Source organism: Australozyma saopauloensis, chromosome 1, assembly GCF_035610405.1.
Source record: "Australozyma saopauloensis chromosome 1, complete sequence".
NCBI lineage: Eukaryota > Fungi > Ascomycota > Pichiomycetes > Serinales > Metschnikowiaceae > Australozyma > Australozyma saopauloensis.
The window spans coordinates 637,014-664,310 of NC_086131.1; the positions used below are offsets into that span (position 1 = coordinate 637,014).

Genomic DNA, 27,297 nt, shown 5'->3' on the forward strand with positions numbered 1-27,297 from the left:
TCCAAAAACTTCCTTGAATGCTGATGAGAAGAAGAGACAACAGCTTCCAGTTCTCTGAACTTACAAATGTGTTTCGTGGTGTAGTCATTGTTCTTTCCACCTGATGAGAAAGAACTAATGCATGAGATGAAATGATTCAAATGTTCAAATTTTAAATTTACTTAAGAGAAGACGTATTAATTGTAATTACGATGTCATTTTAAAATATGCCCTTCAGCTGAATTCACATCGCTAGTCCCCACAGGTCCCTCAAATTTCGAGACTGCATTTTCTCAGATCCAGACATTCTACCGAAGAAACAATAAGACAATGTCTAAACCCGACGTTGATGCCTCCGAGCTTCTCTCCTCCTTGAGTATTGAGGGCAAATCTGGCTCTCTTCCAAAATCTGGCGATGCAAAGCCCGCTGTTGCAGACTCTGCAGTGGATGTGAAGGAGACCAATGCCAGCACTGACACCTCCAGCCCTAGTGATCAAGTAAACGGCAATTCGAATATCAAGAAGGATGTTGAAAATAAAGCCTCTCAGTCTGAATCAGACGCTACCAAGCCTGATGAACCAAAACAACCTGACACTAACTTGATCAAATCCACGTATGAGGTCAAGGTGAAACTAGCACAGGAGAATCCCGACTCGCCACTTTTCTCCGTCAAGTCTTTCGAAGAGCTTGGCTTGAAGGACACTTTGCTTAAGGGATTGTACGCTATGAAGTTCAACAAGCCATCTAAAATTCAAGAAAAGGCTTTGCCCCTTCTTCTAGCCAACCCTCCGATGAACATGATTGGTCAATCTCAATCTGGTACTGGTAAGACTGCTGCATTTTCTTTGACCATGTTGAGTCGTGTTGAAGAGGGAAATCCTTGTGTTCAAGCGATCTGTTTGGCACCCGTGAGAGAACTTGCAAGACAAACTCTTGAGGTTATTCAGACAATGAGTAGATTCACAAAAATTACCAGCAGACTTGTGGTGCCTGGTACCTACGATAAGCTGACAATCTTTAACGAGAACATTTTAGTTGGAACTCCCGGCACTGTCCAGGACCTCATTAGAGCAAAGAGATTGAACATGAAAAAAATCAAGGTGTTTGTCTTGGACGAGGCTGACAACATGTTGGAGAATCAAGGTCTTGGAGATCAGTGTGTCAGAGTCAAGCGTACATTACCTCCCACTTGTCAACTTGTCTTGTTCTCTGCTACTTTCCCAACGCAAGTGCGCGCATTTGCAGAGAAGTTCGTTCCAAACGCCAACTCCTTGGAATTGAAACAAGAAGAACTCAATGTCGATGGTATCAAACAACTCTATATGGACTGTGATTCAGCAGAGCACAAGTTTGAAGTCTTGTGTGAATTATACGGTTTGTTGACCATTGGTTCCTCTATTATTTTCGTAGAAACGAGAGCAACTGCTGACAAGTTGGCTGCAATGATGACGGCTGAAGGACATAAGGTGTCTGTTTTGCATGGTAAATTGGAACATGACGAGAGAGATCGTCTCATCGACGACTTCAGAGAGGGAAGATCGAAGGTCTTGATTACAACCAATGTCTTGGCTCGTGGTATTGATATTGCCACAGTCTCGATGGTTGTCAACTACGACTTGCCTGTGACAAAGAATGGAGACCCAGACCCATCTACATACTTGCACAGAATCGGAAGAACTGGTAGATTCGGCCGTGTGGGTGTCTCTATCTCATTTATTCACGATAAGAAATCTTACGAGACGATCAAAGCTATCAAGGAGTACTTCGGTGACGTTGAGATGACAAGGGTTCCTACTGATGATTGGGATGAGGTTGAAAAGATTGTAAAAAAGGTGATTAAAGGGTAACTTGCCGTTAAATATTTCGAGAATTTCAAATGCGTATAGATTAACCTATTAATATTTAGGAGGCTAGTTGGTTCTGTGAGTCTTGGATGAGCCGAGCAGCAAAGAAATTCTCAATGCATAGCAAGCACTCCAAAAAGATGTAGAATTATGAGATGTAATACTGGCTGAGAGACTGAGAATTCTCTTTTTGTGGTAATTTCATTTATTTACAAGTGTGTGATTAGTACTCAAAGACCATCGATGGCTTGAATCTCTTAGGAGTTCTGCTGGCAACAACATCCCAGTCGACACAATGCCAAACATTTTCCAAATACTGTCTTTTGCCGTAAATACCATAGTCCTCCAAATAAGCCCTCATCGAAGCATCAATGGCAAGAAGAGGAACCAACTTGCGGTCTGAGAAAAGCATGACCTCTTCTGCCTCTTCAACTGATCCTAGAGCATTCTCATCAGCAGAGATTGAGCGCTTCTGTGTCTCCTGGACGACTTCCTCTACCGCTTGCCCTTGCTCTTGCACCTCACCTGCAGCCATTTCCTTGCGCTCTTGGTCCCTTCTGTTAGCAGCATCCAATTTCAATTGCTTTTGATGCTTCATCTTTGTGACCTGGCCGGATCTCATAGAATCATCCACGATTCCGGCGTTGTAAGTGTTGACTATTGCCAAAGTGTCGAAAGATACACCAGTGCTAGCACCATCACGCATAGCACTTTCGGAGTAGGTTGCCTGCGCAACTAACCATGTGGTGCCATCACCCTTGATGCTGGCAGCAGAGTTGAGAAGCAAAGTCTTGAACTCGACCATAGACCCGAAAGAGTCGTTGATCCACTCCGCCAAAGACTCATCCTGAGGAGCATTCTCGACCTTAATGGATGTACTGGGTGTCTTGAGAAGAGCTGAAATTTGAGCCTTCGAAAATGAGCGATCTTCGTTAGTTTTTAACGATTCTAGGAAGAATTGTAAGTTGTGCAAAAGGGATGCATTTGTGAAGAGAGCATTCAAGTCATTCTTGGAGAACGAGACCTTGATCAACTCTTCCAAATTGGCAGGAGCGTTTTCGACATTGTTCTTGATGATTTGAGCATTGAGGTTGTCGACTAAAGCCTGGCCTCTGTTGTACCACAACTCATTGATGGTTTTGTTGGAAAACAATCCAGGAAGATCACTTTCTGTTGATTTGAGCGAGTCCAAAAGACGAATAGAGGGGAGATTGTATGAAACGGATCTCTGGAACAGAAGCCGAACCTTGGATACGGTTCTTGACGACTTGAACATCTTACGTTGTGTAGTTGGATTTTCCACTTAGCTTGAAATGAACGGTACTGCAGAGACTGAAAAATTATTGAAGTGCCAATTCAGAAAAAAGCCTATAAACGAAGCCCGCTTTATCAAAATTTAGGAAAAATTACAACATAGTTCTTCATTTCTTTTTTGAAGTGGTACACATTTGCACTATTTGTATGTCAATGGAAGTCGGCTTTCACCGTTACTTTTACTCTCTCTCAAATACATTTAAGAACAAGCATAGAAGAGCCATCTTTGGTTTGGATCTATACTACAACGCCGAACTTGACGTCGGTATCAGGAACTCATCTAACGAGTGACTAAGACTACTTCAATACCTGCTTCCCGTGAATCAGAGGTAGAACTCAAGGACTGCTATATCAATCTTAAAATTTCGACTCAAACACATAGTAACTAGCAAATGATCACCTACTTTCTTCCGACCTTCAAACTTTTCACCCTCCGTAGCAAAGAATTGCCACCCTCCTCGTCTCCAAATGAGGTCCGGCCGTTTTCAGAAACTTCGGATGATCTGCGACCTGACAGACCTTCGGCAGCGCTATTTTTTCTGAGTCTATGAACAATTGACTTTTTTCTTCCCAAGCCACCTGCAGCTTGAGCCTGTTGGATTGCCTGTTCTTCGGCTTTAGGTGCTGGAGCACCATCAACGAATGTTGTAGAACCGAGACCTTCAGTCGAGGGACCATGAATTGGCACAGCCTTTTGATTTACATCGAAAGCCACAACGGATGGATTCAACCGGGGCAATTCTGATATTTGTGGGTCTGAAAGAGGTTGCTTATAGGGACTCGTGGTATTACTAGCGCGGGGCACAGTGCTTCCTACTATTGTGTTATGATCCTCATAATTGCCGAAGGCAAGGTTCATATGTGAAGAATCATCGTTGTTGACACGAGCCTTCATGGAGTTATTTGGGCCGTCAGCAGGGAATGCCATCACTGGCGCAGCCTTAACATTCCTGTTTCTGTGAGGTGTACAAGCATCAAACGGACCATCATGATGGAATCTTCCGCCAAAGAATGAGCTGACGTCTAGTTTGTCAATAACGTCAAGATTTCTAGCTTCCGACTTCTTAGAAGGCGACTTCTTTGAACTTGACTTCTTTTTGTCACGGTCACGTCTATCCCGATCTCTTTCACGGTCTCTCTCCTTGCGTGGATGTCTGGTTGAGTCACTGTGTGAACGATGCGGCCTTGAGTGGCGAACAGGGGAGCTCGAAGACTGCTTTTCTTGTGGGTATTCTTTTGATTTGGATCTAGGACCAGCAGCTTCCTCGTATGATGGTGGGGGTATATGTGGAGGCTTCTTTGGGGTCTTTTGAGTTGGAGGTGGGGGAGGATCTCTATGAGGTTTTTCGTCTGTGGCCATGGCCGAAGCGAAAGGATTGTTGGAGGACATTTTTCTGAAGTTAGTTTGCAGATTCGTATGAGGACAAATGGGGTGTTAAGGCAGAGGATGGTTAGGTTGTTTGAGTAGTAGTTAAATGTTGCAAGTTGTAAATCAACACAGCAATACTGTGTATAAGCAGGGTATCCAAAGAACGCGAGTCAGTGGGGCAGGTACAGAGGCTAAGGCTGAGTGAGATAAGTAGACAGGGGTAAGCAGGACAAAGTTGCGAGACAAAAGCCAAAAAAAAAATGCATTATGACGCATTTAATTCAGTTTCTTAATTTGTCAATCGAGAATTCATTACCCAAAAATCCCAACCGTCAATTGCTCTAGTGCTGGCGAATGCCGAATAGACAATTTCCGGTACAAAGGTTGGTTCGACCAGCATAGAAAGATCTGAAGTAAGGGTCATTTAGGCATTGATACAGACACATAATAGATGTAATGGTGTCGTAAATTCTCAAATGGGAAAGCCAGTAGGGTATTGCTTTGCGTTTAATTGTGGGGAAGGCTAGCACAAATGTCATATAAAGTATCGAGCATACTCCGATCAAATTGAAACTAGGAGCCACTTGAATCCAATGACTTTCGAAGAAAAAGTCGACTTTTTGGTCGACACTTGTCTTATACTCTATTCAGTAGTTTTGGTCCTAGAGTCGACCAACTAAACTCTGCTCAGGTCTCTAATACATTCCACGGTACAGTTGTTTGCACTCACTTGCACCATACAATCCAAATTTTCAAAGCCTCCATTGTGAAAATGGCTTGCCAACTACTTTGCTTTGCACGATCGACAAAAGCAAGCGGCTTTGACTACACTTGACATGAAACCCAACAAGAACAAGACCCACCACGAGTATTGAGTAGGGACAAAAGATAAAAACAGAGAAATATGAAGGCTACTTGGTGCCTGAAAAAATTACGTACCTTTCAGATCCATAGTTGACGTTAGTGTCACTGCCTATCCGGGATTGGGTAGGGAAAGCTGGCCGTACAGCAGTAAATTCGCTGTCATCATCAGAATCAATCAATTGTTTGTTCCTATTCACCCATTCGTCGAACGCAGAATTTGTCAGGCCACGCGACACTGTCCGACTGGGCGACTCCTGCGGTACGAACAGTCTGAATGGATTGTTAGATGACAACTGTCTGCCCTCGCGGTTTTGCAGGCCATCTGGTAACATAGCAGATAAGAGAAATATAGGGCAGATCTAGTGGTTCTTATACTTTGGCGAGAGAAAACTGGATGGCTACTGGAAACTTACCATATGCGTAGTATACGTAGTTGAAGATACTAACGTGTAACGAGTGACAAATGGGTTCCGCACGCCATGTGAGAGAGATGGGTGTGCGTGGAACAGAATTCCAGGGCCAGCGGTTTTCTGCCACATCTAAAGCTCAGATCCGGTCCTTTCTGCAGGTTTCCTTTGTTCATCTTCGGTTGTATCTAGAAGAAAAGAGAAAAAAGAATTACTATTTCAAGTGTATCTGTCGGAACAATTTTTTTCTCATTAGCATAATTTGTCTTTCGTTTGAATTCTTGTCACAGTATCCGCAAATGCCATATGCACTTATTGTGCATCTGGTATACAAGCCAGACATAGCCGTTCCATTTTCCTAGGTGGCCTCTCGTGGTCTAGAAGGATCACAAATTGATATGTACTGAAATGATAATTAAAACCAATATGCGCAATGTCTATTTTTGCAATTTTGATATCTGTTATCAATAACTATTAAACAATTTGACTCGAAATAAATTTGTTGGGTGTTGTGGCTCTGCTTCGTTTCTAAACGAACTACAGTTACCATTTTTGTTCCTTTCGATATTCTAAAACGAACTCCATGTCCAATCGGGAGTTTTTGCCAACAGGACACGTCGTTCGGGCATTGACGCCTTTGTGGTGACAGAGTCTCTTGAATCTAATTCAGATGGGTTGTTGAGGTAGGGGTTTTCAATGAAGACATACCCACTATTAATATCATCTTTGATCCCTCCGGGCTGGTTCAAGACTTGCATAAGCTTCAGATATCCACTTCCGCATGTCTTACATACCTTGCACACTTTATGTTTTTGCTGCATTCTCGAAACTCCCTCTGGAGGAAGATTACGGAATACGGGTATAACAAATCTCGCCTTGCAGTCAAGCATCACTCCTCCAGCATTTTCGTCGAAAAGAACGGCGGTTGTCTGAGTCAAACCAGTGCTACTTGACAGACCGCTGTTACTAATGAGATGATCTTCTTCCGTTTCTATTTCACTGTTATTTGTGTTAGGTTGTTCGGGAATCGGGGAAGTTATTTCGAACATGTGCAACTCCCGATTATTGTATAAGCAATTCTGGCAATACAATAATCCACAAAACCTGCAGTGGTGGCGCCTAAGCCTTTGTGGAAGAAAAAAACCACCAAATTCACCAAAGCAGCTTAAACAGTGATCTGTTGAATTGTTAGGCTTCCAGTGTTCGTGGGTTGGCTCAACCTTTTGGTCAGATACAGCTGCATCATCAGGTATTTCCATGGATACTTGTTGTGGAATGGTGCTGTTGTGCGAGTCCATTTCAACGACTGTAGTTGTTGTACCAGAGGAGCCTGGACTATTTTGAGGCTCTACTCTTTTCATTCCGCAATTCATGCTCTCTGAAGACAGAGGCCTAAGCACAGCCGGAAGGCACATAGGCTTTTTCATGTGGTAAACTTGTTTGATAGCCGGCCCGCGGCTATCATTGTTCAAATGGGCTGCCAAGTCCAGGTCGCTTCTGTCACTACGATCGTAGCGCTCCGCAGTGGTCACATTGTTGTTCAAATTGTCAATTGCCCGTCTGAGTTTCAGCTGAACCAGCAGCCCTGCTGAGGCATCACTAGAATCGGAACCAAAATGATCAGAAGTATCATTGTTAATCTTTTGAGCAATATCCTGAGGATTGACAAGGGGCGCATAGTCACCCAAGATACCACTTTCTACACCCCAGCGTGGTGGCTGTGGTTCCAGTAATCGACGGGTAGGCCTGTTAAGGTCTGCTGTTGCAGGAAGATACGTGTCGGACTTTTTTGGGCTTAAACCATGTGGGTTAATAGGAACATCAGCCAAGACCAGGGTCTCTAAAGCAGATGATGTTCTTGCCTCGTTGATTTGATGTCTACTGAGCTTTTTCTCAAGAGACCCCTCATCATTTTGCAACGAATCTAGTCTTTCTGGCACATTTGATGCAGTAGGCAATACTTGTTCTAGTTTTGACGAATCAGATATGGCAGACTCGTCGCCTGGAAATTGTAACGACTGGTCACTTTCACTACGGCGGTCAGTAAATGGCCGAGGCAGTTCCGGCTTATATGTGTAGTGATTTGCTACGGACATACGTGGAGCCCGAATCTGTTCATCGTAGTTGATGTTATTGAAAGATGGTTTTTGAGGAGGCTGATTATCCGGGACAACCACGTTGGAGATAAAAGAGGAGATCGCCGATGTCAAGTGACTATTCTTAATAGGCTTTTTGGAGAAGGAGAAGGGCGGAAGTTCGTCAACCATCGTCTCCTTTTCTGTGGTCATTTTCGTCTAATGATGTGGAGTTGGCAAGCCTTGGTGAACAGAGAAGGTGTGTATGTTCAGAGTAGTACTGGAGGGCAACGCAGCTGCGTTGAAAAACAAATGACAAGGAAGATAAAAGGAAACAGTAGTGCTACTGAAGTCGGCAATCTATGCCCAACAGCAGGGTTTTGTGGATATTTGATGGAGAGGCCTGTAAATGAATTTGTTCGGTAGTAGATAAGACCTCAAGCGCCCTGCAGGAGGTGGGTGCATATGCGTCTTTCTTACAATTACGCTTTGCCGGTTACGGTGCGGAATCGTCATCAGGACGCTAAGATCAACTTTTTCTACAATGCATATGTAAATTATGAAATCACAGAAACACTAACTCGTTGTAGGATTATTGATGTTCTATGTGTGGTTGTTTTTTCACTGCATCATGTCAGATCGATGGTTAGGTAGCTTCTTTCAAAGTGACTGAGTACAGGTTTGGGGCGGTAATTGAACACAGCTTTGCTCATTGGCCCACATGTAAGCGATAAAAGAGACTCAGTAGAGATTAAACTATTTCACCACGATGGTGCCTGGGCTGTCTTTGGTAGGCAACGGCGAAAATCGGGATCTATCATCTGGTTCCGGGGTCTAGAAATCTACTGTTCTCATCTAATCTCCAGCAAAAATAACTGGTAGTGCGGTGCGCTATTTCCGTATCAGTTGCTGTTACATGTCGCCTGGAGTTATCGTGAGGCAAGCGAGAAAGTTCAGTCGTATTTTCTGCAGAGATCTGTTGCTGTACCACTGCTTGATAGGCTTCCAAGAATTATGCGAGTGGCTCTAAAGTTTGGAGAAATGTATGGATTTTATATGAGTGAGGTTCTCATTTGGCACATGGAAAGGAGTAGATCAAGAGGGTCAGCTAAAAACAGATAAAATGAAGATTGAGGGTATTTTTTTTTTTGGTTATTTACTGCAAGCTGACTTCCTGATTCTTTTTCCGGCTCTATATGTCCACGTTAGTCGAGGTACTGCCAAATACAAGATTATATCCACTGAACTCGGAACCTGTGTAATACCGATTTGGTGGTTTGCCAAGGCAAGCGCTTTCATTTCACTACACCAATTCCTTCACAGAAGAAAAGACATTTTTGAATGGAAGATATTACGTCTATGGAAGAATATGTCTTCTTCCGAAAAGTTTCATTTCTGCGCTCTTTATTCTGATGGTCTTCTGACTAAGGGGTGATAGCCCCTATCCTTTGAACCAGTATCAATGCGATTTTAATCCAAGTTCTCTTTCAAAAGACACTTTGATGCAGAGTGTTTCTCGCAACCTAATCTTCGTCTTCTCTTTCTCAGTTTATTCTTTCGGTGGTAAATGTCTTTCTTTTGCAACTCATAAGGTCTTTAGTTGCTTCAGGTGTCATCTGGGCACCGCTCAGCAGATGAATTTTCAGATTTATTCAGGTATTAAAAGCTTATACATTTAGGTAATTTCCAGATAATGGGTCCTCGCCATCAAGCACGTCAGGTATTGTTAGATCTGTAGTGAAGCGAAAGGTCACATGCCTCCAACTCATAGTTCCTGTGGAGGTCACAGGATATCGTAACCCATGATACAATCAAACTGTAGCAATATCCAAAGATGTTTTGAGATTCTCTCAACAACTACAATCCAAATTTCTAAAATCTCTACGTGTAATTCTATAGTACAAGGTGTGTATTAAGTGTTTAATCCTTGAGGGTAACGTACAAAGCGTGAATGATGGCTGGGAACCAGAAAAAGATGCAACAAACAATGTTGATCCAGAATTGAGTGGTCAAGCCGACCTTCAAGAAGACAGCTAATGGTGGGAGGAAAATCGCTGGTAGTTAGTATCGGAGTTGCACAATTGACTCAATTTGAAATAAACCTGCAACAAAAAAACATTCGCATGTATTCAATTCCCATTATCCAATTGGTTATATAACGTAGCATGTATTTCAATTGCATCAGACATACCCAAGATGACGCCGACGATCTTTTCGGTGTTCATTATTAATAGTGGGTTTATCGTGGCAGCAATTCCGGGGGCACGATGGTCTATTTATGTTGTCATACCTCGTCCTGCAGGCATGTATCCCAAGGATACCAGCCGCCTTTTTCGGGCCATTTGATGCAGGTACAGAGAATGAGACAAAAATCAATGGGTCAGACGAAAAGTTACTACGGCTTGCTTCTGCTTTTTATTTAGCTTAAAAGACTATTCTTGTCTCTTTGAATATCTTGCATAACGATATTTTCGGAATCGCTACAGCTTATTGAATTGTGTCATTCTTTTTGCTAGATAAGAGATGCTTGCTCAGAATCTGAAGCGGGCGTTGGCTGCAAAACCGTTGGCAAGATCTTTGTCATGGTAGGCCAACTTTCTCTGCACAGAATCCAAAGTAAGCCCTAAATGAGTGAGTTGTGAGCAGATGAAATTTATTTTAAACTCTCTTGCTAAATAATTTAATGACTCAATTTTTCAATTGATTCAGCTGATTTCTCAAGTCTTCCTCTTTCGTTGTAGGACAGCCTATTCAACATGGCCTCCAAGTCCAGAGAATATGGTGCCTTGGTTTCAGTGATATCGTTTTGAGTTTTCACTACCTTGAAGTAGGTTTCGTACCAGTTACCATCATATCCGCCGATGGCCGAATTAAGCAATGTGTCTGGGATTTGGAACGAGTCTGTAAGCGTAATTGCCTGCTCTCTTACCTGAAGACAGCTTACACCAATGAATTGGGTAGAGATTTGAAGACTCAACTTGGGACACAAAACTTGATAATTGACAAATTCGCGGGAAAAGTTCTCCAAAAGGTGAGTAAGGAAATACAATCTCACAACCCTTGCAAGGATGTACAAGAGCTCGGGCTTTCCTATGTTTGCCATAGCATCAATAAATGTCAGCAACATATACTGGTGACAACGTAATTTTGATAACAAGACCCTTTCGTAAGAGACATTGTCCCAGCTGCTGGACTCATCTCTTTTCTTGGAAGCTTCAAAAGCAACACGAACAATCAAGGCTTCCAAAGCCCACAAGACTGTCGTTGGGTTAAGATCGGCTTCTGTTTGGAGGACCAATTCACCTCCAAGATACTCATGAGCTTTTGATAAAAACAGAGAAGTTCCCGATATTTTGGCGTTCTTGTTCAAGACGTCTTCGACATTCTTCATTATAGTTCGACCGGCGGACATTCCCAAAACGTTGTTGTCGCCTTCCCACGTACATTGAACAACCCAATCAGCATATGACTTTCCGAAGCCAGAGTATGCCGAATATCCCAGACCACCACAGGCTTGTCTGGATTCTGTGATACTTTGCTCAGCTAACCAAGTCAAGGTCGATTTCAAAGAGGCAGAGTCAACAAATAAAGATTTAGTATCTCCCAATGACTTATGTATAGCTTTTTCGTCATTCAACTTCACTGCTGTCTCCAATTCTTCGACCACAGATTCGTGTTGGCGTTCTAATCGATCAGTTGCAAGGGCTGCAACGTAAGTTAAGGCTAGGATTGGCATTAAACGACGCTGATGCAAAGGATAGTTGATCAATTGGGTTTCCTCGCCCTTCTTTGCTCCATCTCCTCTGAACTGTCTTCTACCAACTGCATATCTTGTTGCGACAGTAATGAATCTAGCGCAGATTCTGTACAGATCAGAGGCCATTCCAACACGGCCTTGCAACAAAGAGATATAGGACAACTGTTCCAAAGGTGGAAGTGTAACAGTACCATCTCTGTCTACCTTACAGTATTTCTGTAACATAAATGCGCGTGGAATTCTGACGCTCGAGAATTGAATCCAGCCATTGTCAACACCCTCACGACCCATTTTGGAGCCAATATCTCCAATTGCAACACCCGGCATTAATTGATGATTTGAGTCTCTTAAGGGTACCACAAAGGTCTTTACACCCCAATCCTTGCCTTTCACAATCAATCTCGCATAAATAGAAGAATGAGTTGCAGAATGAGCGGCGCCACCGATCCACCATTTAGTAGCACCAATATGAGGTGTGTTGATGACAAACTCATCAGTCTCCGCATCAAATGTTGCAGTAGTCTCGACTCCAGCTGCGTTGGAGCCATGGCCTAGTTCGGTCATTCCAAAACAGCCCCATAATTGTTTCATGTATTTTGCCTCTTTTTCAAGGCACCAATACTTATATTGAGCATCCGTTCCATTGCCCTTAATACAGTTGATGAATAGCCCCAAGTTCACGGCGATTCTTATACCCAATGAAGGGTCATAAGCTGTCATGAGATTGAGTCTTCTCCAAAAGTCTGGGTATGGTTCTTGCTCTACATATTGTGTCATGCGAGCGATTCTGGAGGTTGTCTGCTCTCTGTTCTCGCCTCTTGAAAGCTCATAATCCTTGAACGAAGGAGCCAAAATGGGATCTCTTTCCAAAGATTGATAAAGGTCAAGAATTTTATGGGCTTTTTCTGGCGTACCCTCAATTATTTGATACATGTCTCGGGGATCAAAGCATGCCTTAGCACGTTCTAGTCCCATCAGAGCACCAGGGTCAGGCCCAGGACTTGTACTAACTGAAGTTTTGGTAAAACTTGTCATAATTGGTTTGATTTTGTTGAAAAAAAATCATCGTATGTGACCAGATTTCATCATATATATGGATTGACAGCGTGCATAGGCAGGAACATTGTGGGGTAGAGCATGTGTATCACAGGCGTGGAGGGGAGGCTATGTGTACAACTCAAAGGCATATGAAATTAAGTTTCCACGGAAACTCGATATGGTCTGATTTTGTCCCGTTTCTCCAGGTTCTTCCTAGAAATTGAACTTCACCCGATGTGTTTGTACCCATGTGATGGAGCACCTTATTTGGAATCATTTGGAACCTGGGGTTAATTGTGATACAGTCGGAAAGGAGTTCATGAAATGAAAATTGTATTCAGCCATAAATTATCATTACTTTTCTGTAAACCTAAAAATACACTACTTAGAAAGAATAGAGCCTGCAACACCAGATCTTTCGAATCTCTCCCTTACATCAGTGGAGCTTCTGTTCAAGGCTGATTCAAACTCTGCACTATATGGCGCCTTAGTCAATTTTGATGGGTTCAACTGCTTGACAGTTCCGAAGTAGTTCTCGTAGATGTTTCCATCGTGCTTACCGATTGCAGAGTTGATGATGAAGTCACTGAATTGGAATGAGTCAGTCAAAGCAATTACATCTGGTCTAAGCTCAGCGCAAATCTTTGGGGTGACCTTATTGATAACTTCGTTGAGTGTTTCTGGCGAAATAACGTAGTTGCTAACAAATTCACCACTGAACTTCTCAATCACATTAGCTGTGACATACAATTGACCCAATTTCAACAAGTAGGGGTTGAGCTCCTTGTACTCATTTTTCTCTATCCTGTCAATGTACTCCTTCAACATGTAATGATGAGCCTTCAATTTGGAGATAGCCAAGCTGGAAGCTCCCACGGAGTCGTAACTATTATTATTCTCAGCGACAATGTGAGAGCCCTGGATCGCAATTCTGGTGATCAAAATCTCAATAGCTCTTAAACTCTTCTTCAAATCCAAAACATCGCTCGAACTTCTGAGGTACAAATCCTTGTTATCAACGGCCTTAGCGTCATTTAAGAAGGAGATCGAGCCAGTTTGCTTTTTTCCGTTCTTCAAGACTTCCACAACGGCCTTGATGAATGGCTTTCCAACAGACATAGCGAGAACGGAGTTGTCACCTTCCCAGGTGCATTGAACAACCCAATCATTAAAGGCCTTGCCGAATCCGTTGTATGAAGAATAGCCGTGGCCACCACATGACTGTCTACATTGGTCAATGAGGTCAGCTGTGAGCCAAGTGCTAGTAGATTTGTTGGCAGCAGAGTCAATAAACACAGATTTCATGTCATTGATTGATTTCATGATAGCCTTCATGTCGTTGTTCTCTACAGCGATATCCAACTCATCCAAAGTGACTGCAAGAGTTTCCTCCATCTTCCAAGCACCAACGCTGAAGACATAAGCTTGTGCCAACCAGGGCAACAATCTTTTCTGGTGCAAAGGATAGTTGAGCAATTGGGTCTCGGATCCATCCGCTTGAGCAGAGGACTTAAATTGACGTCTTCCGACTGCGTAACGTAAAGCGATGGTTGCGAAACGAGCAGACCATCTGAACGAGTCCATCACCATTTGAACTCTTCCACCCAACAATGCAGAGTAGGACAACTGCTCCAATGGTGGCAACACAACATCACCATCACGAGAAACTTTACAGAATTTCTGCAACATGAAGAACCTTGGGATTCTCACAGACGAGAACTGAATCCAACCGTTATCAATACCATCTCTACCCATCTTTGCACCAATATCACCAACAGATACACCAGGCATCAAGTTGTGGTTGGAGTCTCTCAATGGTACAACAAAGGTTTTGACACCAAAGTCTTCGCCATTGACAATCAATCTAGCATAAACACTGCAGTGGGTAGCCGAATGGGCAGCACCACCGATCCACCACTTAGTAGCACCAATGTGTGGGGTGTTTACCACAAATTCATCAGTGTCTTGGTCAAAAGTAGCTGTGGTTTCCAAGCCGGCTACATTAGAGCCATGAGCGAGCTCGGTCATACCAAAACAGCCATAAATACCTTTCAAATTGTTGGTCTCCTTCGTTGAAGTCCAATATTTCTGCTGAGCAACAGTTCCATTTCCGCGAATACATCCTAAGAACAAACCCAAGTTGACACCAATACGGGTACCAACTTGTGGATCATACAAATTCAAGACAGCATTACGCGTAGCCTCAGTTTTACGATCTGGCGAGATCTCTAAGTATTGGGCAATGCGAGCAATTCTACGTGCGGTCACCTCTCTTTGCTCTGCCTTAGTAAGGTCATAGTACGAAGCATCGTTGGCCAAAATAGGATCTCTTTCCATTTGCTGGCAGACACTCTTGAAGTCCTCGGCCTTCGCCTTGGAAGACTCCAAAAAATAGTGCATGACCGTAGGGTCAAAGCTACTGTTGGCTCTCTCGGCCTGAATTGAGGCTTGAGGGTTTGGGCCAGGCGCCGAGTTCACAGTGCCGGTGGCGACAGACATTTTTGGAATAGGTTGTTTGATGGTCTCTAGCACGGATCTGCGCAATAATTTGCGTTGAGAAAAGGGTCACTTCTTATGTGATATGTCTACTGTGCTGGAGTATTAAAATACAAAAGTGTAGACGTCAATTGCAACCGAATTATGAGATGTAGATAGTTTTAAATGTATAAAACTGTTGTAATAGACTTGCGGTAATTGAATAAAGAGAATAGGATTCCTAAAATGAATACGGGTACTTGCTGACTATATATCTGTTTTTTTTTTGAATTGTGGAGAACCACTCTTGCCGAGGACCAGCGTACCGAGGGGGGGATGGTCGGCACGAGGGTAGAAGCCGAGACAGGGCCCAGTGGCGTGAGGTCACGAGCAGAACAAATGCTCCAAGATTCGTTCCAGCCAGAAAAAAAAAGTGAAAAAAAAAAAAAAAAAAAACCTGTACATCGAATAGAAAGTTGACAAAGAGTACATACTCTGTGGCCGCCAACCATTCCGATCTTCACTTTTGTATCCGGTGTCGATCCCCATCCACTATACCTGCCTCTGTCTCAGCTTAACGCTAAACTGAAATGCCTGCATATACTGAACTAGTCCAAATTCTGTAGCATGGGGTCTGCAGCGTGCTAGAAAATCTGACCAGTGACAGATTTCAAAATGGAAGTCTCTCTAATACGTACAATTCGCGAGAGCACGGTTGAAATGGCGAATACAAATGATAAAGTGTAAACTTCTTTCATGTCGCATAAGCCCGGTCTTCCCCAGAGTTGTCTGGTATCGACACGCAAACCATAGTCTCAGCCGTACTGAGAATTGGTGCGTTTCTCAACTACAAAGCATCCCTTATCTTGAGCAAAGCTAACTCCTTATTTCACCTTCTTTTTGACCTCTACTCATTCACTTATACGTTTGTAATAGTTTCTTGGTTATGGCTCTCTTGTCTAGAGTGTTAAACCATCACTCTGACAAGAGCCCCCGTGTGAGTAAATTGGCACTCACCCCTACTCTGCTGCGGCAAAGCGAAGACCCGCCTGCTTCCTTCAGTCTCCGTATTAAACTTGAATCACCGCCGATTGTCTTGTATGGCCAAGCCCATGAACTGTCGGGTTCGATATTGTCTGGCGTTTTGACCTTAGATGTGCTGAACTTGTCAAGAACAACTCTGCGTGGTGGACTGACAGCTAATTTGGCCTTGTCCCCTGTAAGCCTGGCTGTTTCCATAGCTTGCGAAGAAGTTATGCTTGAAATCGTGACTCTTCAGCTCATACAAACATTCCACGTACTGAAACCATTTATGCCTACTTCCAGCCTGATATTAGCATGCAAGAATTGTGCACATCGGGAGACCGTTTTAGCCGAATGGGACATTTCACTGCTGAGGTGCTCCTTTGCCGTCGGCTCTTACGCATATCCCTTCTCGCATCTAATGCCAGGACTGTTAACTGGGTCTTCTAAACTTGGCGATGCGTCCTCATGCACCTACATAAGATACGAGCTTAGCGCAACAGCGCGATCTGTTGATGGCAAAGAAGTAAAAGCGGTTCTTCCGTTGGAGATACTGCGCTCAATTCTTCGAGGGCCAGACAAGAACTCTCTCCGAGTTTTTCCACCAACTGAGGTTGTCACAAGTGCCGTGCTTCCCGGCGTTATGTACCCCAAATCAACTTTGCCGATAGAATTGCGCATGGAGAATATTGTGAATGAGAACCACACTCGCCGGTGGAGAATGCGTAAGTTGCTGTGGAAGCTTCAAGAGAGCACTCAGGTTCGAGCGTTTGCGTGTAAACATCACCAAAGCAAACTTGAATCCATTATCAGAGGCCAAAGGGTACAGCAAGAATCGAGGTCACTTCGTGCGGATCCTACTGGCAAAAAAGTGGCTCGTGGTGGATTTGAAAGCTCCTCTAAAATCTCTGGAATGCATCACCTGACTGTGCAAACGCTGATGTTTGTAAGTCGCCCTCCTGCAAGCGTTGGAAGTGAAATACTGCCAACTCTTCTAGAGCAGCTGGAACCTCAGACTCTGGCTGATCAAGACACAGAGATGCCTCGGGAGGAAGCTCCCAGCAATCGAATCAGTGACGAGGTGGTGAATTTTGAGGAGGATTTTGGCATCACAACAACTTTGCAAGACCAAAATAATGAATCAAATGTAAACGGAACTCCAGAGCCGCAGCTGCAACGTCCTACAAATCCAGACACCCTTGAGTCTGATGCACAGAGTGAGGACTTATACTTCGATGAGTTAAGAATAGTTGGACATGGTGACGTTAAGTCGGGGTGGAAATCAGATTTCCTGGGGCGGGGTCGTATCGAGCTTGTCTTAGATGTGAATATTTTGGGCTGTTCCACTGGTACTAGGCTTAACATGACAGAGGCGTCTTCGGACAATCCAATAGACAAAGGAAAGATCGAAATCGTTCTTCAAGATACCAATGTTGCGTGTGATATACATGATCCGGTTCTAGGTGTGTATGTGAGTCATCTTCTAATAGTGGAAATGATAGTGGCAGAGGAACAGATCAGAATCCCACGTTCTGATGGACTTCATCCTGTGAGCTCTACTAGCTCGACCGGGGCGTCCTCTTCTGCTGCCGGTATTCCGACAGGCGCCGCAAGAGTACTTCGAATGCAATTCAAAGTTATTCTTACAGAACGCTCGGGTCTCGGAATCGCTTGGGATGATGAAGTTCCACCGACTTATCATGATGTTAAAGCTTTGAGTCCACCCACATATGCCACACTGGCCACAAACACGCCGGCTTCCTTGGTCGGTGTATCGCTTGCTAGCCCAACAATTTTGTTTGGAGTTGGCGATAATGCTATGGATCGATTAAGGCTGGCGGAACAAGCCAATATTGATCTGATAACCGGGGCAGAGGATATGATACAAGAATTGAGCCTTTGAACATGCCTCTTCTCGTTCCTCAAGTTGAGCTGGAGCTGCTCACATCGATAAGCGTTTATTGCATACTTCATTTCACTTATATATTACTAATAGCATTCTTCAGTTCTAATAGGTTAGTGTTTAGTCTAGATATATCAGATTTAAATGTTCAAAGTCAATTATAATTAAATCTGAGCTGCTTCTCGAATTTCAGATGCAATTTGAGCCTGCACTGCTTATGATTGTAAGCTCCTAGACACAGCTCTTCTTCTCAACAGAAAAGCAACCGATGCATGGCTGAATGGGATGTAGAATATCCTGTTGACTTTTAAACTAAATACAGTGAGAACTTCTCTCAAATAACATTCATTTCTATGTACATAGTTACAATTGAGGGACCAAGAAGTCCATCAAAGGAGATTGGATGAAAGCAACACCAGCAACAAAAAGACCAACTTGAACAGCGGCAGTGAAAGCTGGGGAGTTGTAAATTTGAGTAATAGTGGAAGGTTGATCCTTGGCAGCCATATTGTTCTATTGAAGGTGTTAAGAGTATGGAGAAAACTTTGATTGTCTGAGCGTGTGCAGGCGTCGTCGGTGTGGAGTCTAGCAATTCAACAGAATCTCATATAAAAAAGACCAGAAATGATGGAAAAATGAGACGATTCAAAATGAAAAGTTCTTCTGAAATTTTCATTAAGCCCAGAAATCTTCTTTGACTAATTTTGAGACGAGAGCTGTGCTAGCTTACCGCTGTTCAAGCTGAGAAAACATGAGATCTGTTTGTAAAATGATTTTCTTCAAGTTAATAATTTATTCTGAAGGTGCATAAATGGCATGTTCGTTTAATTTGGTTTTTGTAATTCTCTAATTGGTAAGAATCCCTAGTGAGGACTAACAATTTGTAAATTACAAGGCTCTCCACACAATTTGCATAATTTAGTGAATCCAATATGAAGAAAAAAGCATTAAAATGGTAATATTTCAGAGAAAAACAAGCTGTTTAAAAAATATGACAGATGTATTCAGAAAATGTAAAGTATTAACATTCATTAAGACGAATGTTTGTATGCGCCCAAGCTCCCTCAACCCTAATACTAAATTGCAGGTACCCAGGAACAACTGTCAACTAAGATGAGTATCACCACCGAAACCACGTATTCCGTCGCAGGCAAACAGCTCAAACTCACCACTGCTGCTGACATTGAGCCTTATGTTTCTGAGTTGTCCTCAAAGCTGGGAATAACCAAAATTGACTTCAGTGGAAACACTATTGGTATCGAGGCCTCCAAACGGTTAGGAGAGGCTATCGCTCAACACAAGGATAGCCTCATTGAAATCAACTTCTCTGACTTGTACACAGGCAGATTAAATACTGAGATTCCTCAATCATTGAACTACTTGTTACCTGCTCTATTGGAATGCCCTAAATTGACCACTGTGAACTTGAGTGATAATGCTTTCGGTTTGCAGACCATTGATCCAATCGAGGATTATCTCTCCAAAGCTGTGAGTGTTGAACATTTGATTTTATCAAACAATGGAATGGGACCATTCGCTGGCGCTCGTATCGGTAAGAGTTTGTACAAGTTGTCCAAGGCTAAGAAGGTTAGTGGATACAATTCCTTAAAGACATTCGTTTGCGGTAGAAATAGATTGGAGAATGGTTCCATCAACTATTTGGCTATCGGGTTGAGAAGTCACAAAGATTTGGCTACGGTAAGATTGTACCAGAACGGTATTAGACCAGCGGGTGCAGAGAAGCTAATCACCCTGGGCTTGGTGCGTAACAAGCAATTACAGGTACTCGATTTGCAAGACAATACTCTCACTACCAGAGCTGCCTCTGCTTTGGCAAAAGCCTTGCCAGAATGGAGTAACTTGCTAGAATTAAACTTAAATGATTGCTTGTTGAAGCCAAAAGGATGCTTGGTTTTGACTTCTGCTTTAAGTGATGCTCAAGCAAGCAAAACACTTTCGATTTTGAAGTTGCAATACAATGAATTAGAACCCGACTCTCTTAAGAAGTTGGCCCAAGCAGCTGAAACATCTTTGCTCAACTTGAAATCTTTGGAGTTAAACGGTAATAGATTTGATGGTGAGCTGGAGGACCTCGAGGCCATCGTTAGTGCTATTGCAAAGAATGCTTCTGGCGAAGTGGATGAATTGGATGACTTGGATAGTGACGAGGAAGAGGTGTCGGATGAGGAAGACAATGAAGACACTTTCGATGATATCGACGCCAATTTGAGCGATTTGGAAGCCGATTTAGCTTCTGCAAGTTCAAGTGATGTCGACGAGCTCACCGAGAAGCTTGGTAGCACTCACATTCAGAGCTAATTAATAAAGTTTTGCTGACGAACGCCAAGTTGAGAGCGTGTAGTGTATTTATTTACTAAAGATCAGGCTCAATATTAAAAACTAACGTAAATAATATGAGTATCATTATCAATAATTTTTGACACTTTTTTAGTTTAATTGTGTAAATTTTGGTCAAGATGTTTTCGAGGTTTCAAATGTCGCGATCTAGTTTTAAAACCCGATTTGAGTAAACTGTCTCAAGAAGCCTTTCATACTTTCGTTGCTCAGACCTATTGCTAGAAAAATAAAAAAATCATTCACATGTCTATCTATGAAAAATTCGGCCATCAATTCGATGCAGCCTACCAGATAAAATCTGTTCGGCGAGTTGATGCTTTCATAGATGACACAAAGCTGCTCTTGAAATTAATCAACGAATCTTCTAAGCCTACTACTCATCTTCAAATATTGACATTTTCCAAAGTGGCGCAGAGAATATTGCAATGGAGGGTGGGAGACCTTTCCGCTTTAATGTTTCTTTTGTGGCATGTTGTTGCTGAAGTATCAAAGAGTGTACCGATTTCTTACCCTCAAGCCAGATTTCCTCATGGAGCAGGAAAAAATTTGCCAACCCTATTGAATCTAATTGCTGAACTATCTCTGGAATCATACTATAGCTTCATGAGGGCCTCACCCATTGAATCTTCTGTTCTAGCCCGAAATTTATGGCCATTGGTAGCATCAAATTTGACAAATACCAAAACCATTAGAAAGTTTGCAGAATTCCTTGCAAATGGAGCAGTGAATGATTCAATTTATGTCGTCAATAAGTCCTTGCAATATTTGACGGCCAAGGACCAATGCATGAAAACAATAATTGTGTTTCTTTCAACGAAGACTGGGCGCTCTAGTGAAAGTGTTTGGAATGAAAGTAAGAGAGATGTTCTCAATTTTTACAAGCAACTCATGAACCGAGGTACAATCAGTAATGAAACTCTAGCGCCTTTCTGTTTCGGTGAAATCCCAGAAGGAAGAGAATTTACACATTTTTCTTGCATGGCTATCAGACGTTGGCGCCCGCCTGGAGAGTCTTATTTGGCTCTTTACAACACAATGAGACAAGAATACTCCTCTATGATTCACTTGGAATTCGTGAATTACAACTCAACTGATTATGTTAGCCCAGAAAGCGAATTTGGGTATTTTCTTGACCGTATTATCATGGACTTTCAAGTCAATAGCTACCAATTGAATAGAAGCTGCCTTGAATTACTAGTTTCCATGGTTCAACATCACTTGAAGACTGGATCTAAGCCTCTGGTTCACATCATTAAACAACTTCAAGAGATGTCCGAAAATTTAGAGATCCCATTATACCGTCAAAGCAAAGGCCCAGACCAATTCAAACTATTCTTACGCTTTCAAGCTCTTGGCGAGTGTTTAACACAGTCAATCCTAGCACACAGTGTTTTATCCGATGAGCATAATAGTTATGATTCAAAACAAATGACAAAGAGCAAATGGTATAAACAAATGACCACTAAAAATTTCTTGTTGAGATTGGGACGAAAACAGACAGAGTCGTAGAAAACAAGATGCAATTCAGTTTATTAAGTATTCCTAGTAAAGATTAGCTTTGAAAAATAACGCCCTGGTTAATTAAGTGGCAATTTGGCTATAGTGACTGGTAATTTAAACTCAACAATCTCATCGTTACTGAAATGGACGAAGATTCGAAGATAATACATGCGCGAGAAAAGGCATGTTTGAAAGCTGGGAACCAAGCAGAATTCATTGAAAGACTTGTAATCGGGTGATAGATTCTTCAATGGGAACTGCTTCTTTTGAGCTTTGGTTGCGTTGACTAGAAGAGTGATATCACTCGAAAATCTGCCATCCTCTGTTTGCTTCAAAGTGAATTTCAATGGTTTTTCTGCGTCATGCATTTTGCCATTGGAGTCAAGAACCTTCGATTCGCGGAGCAACAAGTTATTATACTTGGATTCTGCTGAGGCCATTGCTGCCAAGTCTTCCACCAAAGACTTCTCTACTTTGAAGTTTTCAGTTCCCAATTCTTTGACAAGAGAATACAACTGTTTAGAGTATTCTTGCATTGGTTTCTTAACAATATGGTCATAATCGTCTTTCAGTTTAAGAGATTTCGTTATTTGAGCACAATTCTTAAACAAAGAATCGTGATGAATCTCCACAGGAATTGGACGTTTCTCAGACTTCATTGTGAAAACAACCAACTCGGTCGTAACTTTGCTGATCTCTGGTGCTTTGGAAGTATTTCCGAGACATGGAGAGTATGTGAATTTGAGTGGAATTTGGAGTTTCCACAATTGTTCACAAGAATCAGCTTCTGATCTAAACCTTTCAGGCTGCATGTAATTAAGCAAATAGTCTGTTGCTGGACTTGATATCGTGAAGGTGCCTTGCACTTTTTCGCCTCCCATAAAAGTCTTCTTATGAATAGGAACTGTCAAAGTAACAAGATTAGGCTTTTTCAGATAAATTTGTTTGGAAGTGTCGTCATAACGAGTGTAAAGTTGTCTTGCTTTAATCGCATCACTAGTTCCCATCGAAGCTTCTTCTTCGGCCAACCTTGCAGAGATGTCGACTGCTTTCAAATCATCGCCCAGCTCAATGGCTTTCTTCAAAAGATTTCCGATCTTGATTTTTTCTTTAATGCGACTAACAAAGTTCTCATATAGTATCCGGGATGCTTCACGATTAACAGCCTTCTGGGGTTCAGTTAGGCAATTAGAATCCTGCAAAATACGAATGAACGAAACGTTTTCTTTCATGATGACAAATTCATCACCAGTAGAGTTGATCAATTTTGTTTTCAAGTTTTCTGCTTCGTCTACCTTAATTTGAGAGGCCCTACCAATAATTCTTGCCAAGACAGCATAACTTGTGGATGCATCAATGAAAGAAAAGTCATTGACAGGAGCCACTTTACCTTTATTGATTTTCTTCTCTTTCAAAGAAACACCAACTGTAGGGGGCAATTCGGTGTGACCAGCAAGGTTATGTTCATTACATTCGGAATCCAACAATTTATCCGGAATTTTGAAAGTAAAGAATCTCTTAAACTTTTTTCCGGGGGCGAAACTTTTTCTTTGGATGCAAAGAGCTGTATTATCAATTGGATCAATTCTTGCTTGACAAGTAAATTGGTCAGATTCTTCCGTGAGAAGTCTGTCAACAGACGATTGATTCCACGAGGCTGCAAAATCGTACATTTCCAAAAACTTTTTAATCCTGACAGTAGATTTAGTGTTATCGGTGTTAACCACTTCAAAATTGCCTTCGAAGAGGACATAGAACATTTCGAAATTGATAGGCTCAGACGACTTATTCTCAAGAAGGATATATCCGTTCAAATAATCGCCTTGTTTATATTCGAAAACTGAAGGGTCAACATGTTTAGGCACTTTGCCTGATTCTCCGACATCTTCTGTAAAATGAATTGAAATTTCAAGTTGATTCAGAATCCTGTTGTCAGAATCAGTGAAATTTCTCAAATTATGAATATTGTCCAAAATGGTCTCTCGCCAGAAGCGGGTATTTTCGTCCGCCACAATAAGAGAGGGGGTAGATTGCGATCCATTTGAGGTGGCATTAGTTGCTGAAGCACTTAGAAGCAGTGTAGGAGTAGTTGAACAGCTATTAGTATTTGTGTGAAGAGACTCAGACCCTGTGAGGGACTCTTCGTACTCAGGTGGGTTCTGCTGTCCGTAGAATGTGGATTCATACATAGAGTATGATGGCAAAATAGTCCAAACTGGATCTTCTTTGATCGCTGGTTTGGAAGTCATTGAAATGAAGATTTGTGATTATTAGAAGAGAATTATTGCAAATGGAAGTCAGATTTGAATTAAAAGTGAGTGAAGGAATTTGTTGATTAGTAGTTCTTACAATACAACTATATTGGTAATCAAGAATGAGCAGTAGAAAACTTTTTGCTTTAAGAAAATTGATATGGTCTGGGATCTAAGGAACTAATATAGCTTTAGTAAGTGACTCAGGCCTTCCTGCAGAGGCTCCGTGTCCGGATGCGGCTGGTTCTAAGTACCGGACAGTAGTGTGCACAGGCCACAAAAAGTACTCTTAGAAGCATGAAGCCGAGTTCACGAAAAGATAAAACACGGCCAGAATAAATTGAGGGAGAGACATCGACCATTTGAAGCAAAAATAGATAGAATTGAATTAGCTTAAATGAACCCTTAAGGCTTCTACCTTTCATCTTCTGCAATGTCGTCATCGCATACCGTTTAAAAGTCTTGCGCTCAATAGATGCAATTACCACTAAATTCCGTTCTTACCTGCACAAAACCTATGTCCGTTGTGTGGGTCAACAGATAACAGTCCATGCAAACACGTTATTGGGTATTTAAATCTGGGAAGGAGAACGTTCGAGAAAATGCTCGGGGTTAATGCGAGCATCAGAACCCATTGTTCACTTAATACAACTGTTGAGGCGGACAACAATATATGAGTCAAATGCGCCATTCTGAGAGTTGACTTCTTCTTCAAGAGTATTTCATAAGTATTGTTAGGGAGATTAGATTCTGTGTCATTCTATTTTTGGTGATACAAGTTTGAGCATGTCGTATAAAATGTGGAATCAGAGCAGAAAGAATGGAAGGCGATACTGACCTTCGAAGTCAAAATTGATGAAGTTTTACGAATTCGAAAATGAAAGTGAAAGACGCAGAAATCATAAAATAAGCAGACTCACGGCGGGTAAATTACACGCTATCTGCAACATCGCCACGCTGATATGCACGAAACCTGTCAAGGTTTCTTTATCAAACATATGATTTTGAGTCTAAAGTTCAAAGAATAGTGGACTTATTTTCATGTTGACGAACTAGTATAAATAACGTTTCACGTCAAGCCAAACTTTTTGAAGAAACGGTGAAGCCCATATCGTTGCAAAAACGCGGCTTACTAATTAATCAACCTCTCACAGCAAATCTTGGCAATGCGCGGGATGCAATTAGCAGAAGTAATTATCAAGAGGAGGCCATTTCACAAAGTGGATCTTTACAGTGTTTGAGTCACTGAATTCAATTCATTACAATCTGCACACATATTCGTGCGACTCAGGATATTTCGCAATTCATTTTCCAAATGTTAATTGTGCTTCCAGATTTGTTGCAATAGATAAACGAAACGCACGATTACTCAGATGACCGTTTACCAAACTTATTACACTCCCTCACAATTTCTATGTCATTTTGTTTGGCATTATTCATCAATTTATTACTATAATAGTAGGTAAGATACAGAAAATATGATTATTAGAACTAAAATACCGTAGGAACGCACTTCTATCTTCCGAACTTCTTGAGCTCCCAGTATCTGAGACACGGAAACACGAGACCACTGAAACCAATACAAAGCCACATAGCAATATCTCCGCCGACCTTTACCGCTAATGGGCCCTCATAATATGTTTGAGCCATACCAACGACAGCACCGGCAGCACCACAAAGGAAAGCTGCAGTTGCTGCAAGCCCACGAGATAATCTACCCTGGTTATTCCAGATTCTGAAATTATAGTTCTCGCTGCCACCGCACAAATGCCTGTTTTCTTCTGTAACTCCTTCGAATTCTTTCGTGTACAAATGTCTGAAGCGAGAGCTCCTGAATATGGTGTTCTCTTCCAAAAGGATGATAAAATACATGGAAATCCAATATCCCACCATCGGCAAAAAATTGCCGAGAATTGTAGCAAACTTGTATCTACCCACGATTGCCAATACCAAATAAATAGCTGTCAACAAGAAAGACCACAACCAGCGGGGAATTCTAGCCAAGGGTCTTCCTATCAATTGTGTACCAAATACTGCGGAGTATGTGTTCAATATGTTGTTTGAAATTAGGGACAAGAAGATGAGAATTAACAAGAACTTTCCGCCTCCACCCCAACTTTCAAAAGCAGCATGCAATAAGCCACCCATCCCAAGTTCCTCATACGCGGCTGCCCAAGGTGGGTAGTTCATAGCCACATTACCTATCAAGATGGCGACCATACCAACAAAAGTGGTCGGAATTGCTATTCCCAAAAACGTGAGGGTAAAGATTTGAATATCTGAAGTATCTTCAGGAAATAAAATATAATAGTCAGCTGCAATCGATCCCCAAGTGGAAGTAATAGAGTAGCACAACGCAAAAAAAGAGAGACTGTTTCCGATGATTTGATGAGATGAAAGATCCGGACTGTCTGCAGAAGATAAGTATTTGTACTTCGGAGCTGCTGCAATGTATAATGTCAAGAAAGCGATTGTGACGGGGATGGAAAGGTACGCCTCAACTCTAACCAAGAAACGGATTCCCGCGATGGAAATACAGAGAGAAACCACTGCAATAATGATGATGGCTGCAATCAAAGGAACTTTGCCATTGGAAATGGCACTCAATATTTGGCCTCCCACAATACAGTTCACCACTGACCATCCCATCACACCAATGATACTGGCTAGACAGACGAGTTTGATAAACCACCACCCGAACAAAAATCGCCCACTAACCATTTGCCGACAACCAGAGCGTGGCCCCATAAGCGAGCAATATGCCGCGATAAGACAACCAAAAATTTGACCAGTGAGCCCTAAGATGAGTGTCTTTTTCAAACCAAGACCAAAGAGTAATGGCCCTAGATAAAATGACGACATAGATGATAATCCACCTGATGCTGAGATCCACAAGCCAATCACATGTATGAGTTGTTTAGTCTTGTTTTGTGCTCGTTTATTTCCGGGAATTCTATCTATTCCTGTCACCTCCACTCCAAGAGAGTCAAGTTTGTCAGACATCTTTTTCACTATCATGTAGGGCTTTATCAGCTCTTCCGAGCTGAAGGTAGCCCCAGTCTTTATTGACGCATCATCTTCGCGTTTTGGTGTCATGACTAGATGTCGATAAAAAAAGCCAGGAAGGCAGTGAATGAA

General features: G+C 42.2%; 12 protein-coding genes across 12 annotated transcripts; 4 read left to right on the plus strand and 8 right to left on the minus strand.

The window, feature by feature from the left end:
- Positions 1-309: 309 nt before the first annotated feature.
- PUMCH_000296 (uncharacterized protein) lies at positions 310-1,827 on the plus strand (the record flags this gene model as incomplete). The annotated part of the gene is made up of 1 exon (XM_063019389.1): positions 310-1,827. One exon carries the CDS (start codon positions 310-312, stop codon positions 1,825-1,827), a length of 1,518 nt encoding a protein of 505 aa, XP_062875459.1.
- Positions 1,828-2,047: 220 nt separating this feature from the next.
- On the minus strand, positions 2,048-3,100 carry PUMCH_000297 (uncharacterized protein; the record flags this gene model as incomplete). Its single annotated transcript, XM_063019390.1, has 1 exon — positions 2,048-3,100. One exon carries the CDS (start codon positions 3,098-3,100, stop codon positions 2,048-2,050), a length of 1,053 nt encoding a protein of 350 aa, XP_062875460.1.
- Positions 3,101-3,538: 438 nt separating this feature from the next.
- Positions 3,539-4,528, minus strand: PUMCH_000298 (uncharacterized protein; the record flags this gene model as incomplete). The annotated part of the gene is made up of 1 exon (XM_063019391.1): positions 3,539-4,528. The coding sequence occupies one exon, from the start codon at positions 4,526-4,528 to the stop codon at positions 3,539-3,541; it is 990 nt and encodes a 329-aa protein (XP_062875461.1).
- A 1,819-nt stretch (positions 4,529-6,347) lies between these two features.
- PUMCH_000299 (uncharacterized protein) lies at positions 6,348-8,066 on the minus strand (the record flags this gene model as incomplete). Its single annotated transcript, XM_063019392.1, has 1 exon — positions 6,348-8,066. The coding sequence occupies one exon, from the start codon at positions 8,064-8,066 to the stop codon at positions 6,348-6,350; it is 1,719 nt and encodes a 572-aa protein (XP_062875462.1).
- Positions 8,067-10,533: 2,467 nt separating this feature from the next.
- On the minus strand, positions 10,534-12,645 carry PUMCH_000300 (uncharacterized protein; the record flags this gene model as incomplete). Its single annotated transcript, XM_063019393.1, has 1 exon — positions 10,534-12,645. One exon carries the CDS (start codon positions 12,643-12,645, stop codon positions 10,534-10,536), a length of 2,112 nt encoding a protein of 703 aa, XP_062875463.1.
- A 384-nt stretch (positions 12,646-13,029) lies between these two features.
- Positions 13,030-15,147, minus strand: PUMCH_000301 (uncharacterized protein; the record flags this gene model as incomplete). Its single annotated transcript, XM_063019394.1, has 1 exon — positions 13,030-15,147. One exon carries the CDS (start codon positions 15,145-15,147, stop codon positions 13,030-13,032), a length of 2,118 nt encoding a protein of 705 aa, XP_062875464.1.
- A 922-nt stretch (positions 15,148-16,069) lies between these two features.
- Positions 16,070-18,049, plus strand: PUMCH_000302 (uncharacterized protein; the record flags this gene model as incomplete). Its single annotated transcript, XM_063019395.1, has 1 exon — positions 16,070-18,049. One exon carries the CDS (start codon positions 16,070-16,072, stop codon positions 18,047-18,049), a length of 1,980 nt encoding a protein of 659 aa, XP_062875465.1.
- A 363-nt stretch (positions 18,050-18,412) lies between these two features.
- PUMCH_000303 (uncharacterized protein) lies at positions 18,413-18,556 on the minus strand (the record flags this gene model as incomplete). Its single annotated transcript, XM_063019396.1, has 1 exon — positions 18,413-18,556. The coding sequence occupies one exon, from the start codon at positions 18,554-18,556 to the stop codon at positions 18,413-18,415; it is 144 nt and encodes a 47-aa protein (XP_062875466.1).
- Positions 18,557-19,162: 606 nt separating this feature from the next.
- On the plus strand, positions 19,163-20,368 carry PUMCH_000304 (uncharacterized protein; the record flags this gene model as incomplete). The annotated part of the gene is made up of 1 exon (XM_063019397.1): positions 19,163-20,368. One exon carries the CDS (start codon positions 19,163-19,165, stop codon positions 20,366-20,368), a length of 1,206 nt encoding a protein of 401 aa, XP_062875467.1.
- A 282-nt stretch (positions 20,369-20,650) lies between these two features.
- Positions 20,651-21,916, plus strand: PUMCH_000305 (uncharacterized protein; the record flags this gene model as incomplete). The annotated part of the gene is made up of 1 exon (XM_063019398.1): positions 20,651-21,916. The coding sequence occupies one exon, from the start codon at positions 20,651-20,653 to the stop codon at positions 21,914-21,916; it is 1,266 nt and encodes a 421-aa protein (XP_062875468.1).
- Positions 21,917-21,984: 68 nt separating this feature from the next.
- On the minus strand, positions 21,985-24,156 carry PUMCH_000306 (uncharacterized protein; the record flags this gene model as incomplete). Its single annotated transcript, XM_063019399.1, has 1 exon — positions 21,985-24,156. The coding sequence occupies one exon, from the start codon at positions 24,154-24,156 to the stop codon at positions 21,985-21,987; it is 2,172 nt and encodes a 723-aa protein (XP_062875469.1).
- A 1,518-nt stretch (positions 24,157-25,674) lies between these two features.
- Positions 25,675-27,255, minus strand: PUMCH_000307 (uncharacterized protein; the record flags this gene model as incomplete). The annotated part of the gene is made up of 1 exon (XM_063019400.1): positions 25,675-27,255. The coding sequence occupies one exon, from the start codon at positions 27,253-27,255 to the stop codon at positions 25,675-25,677; it is 1,581 nt and encodes a 526-aa protein (XP_062875470.1).
- Positions 27,256-27,297: the final 42 nt, after the last annotated feature.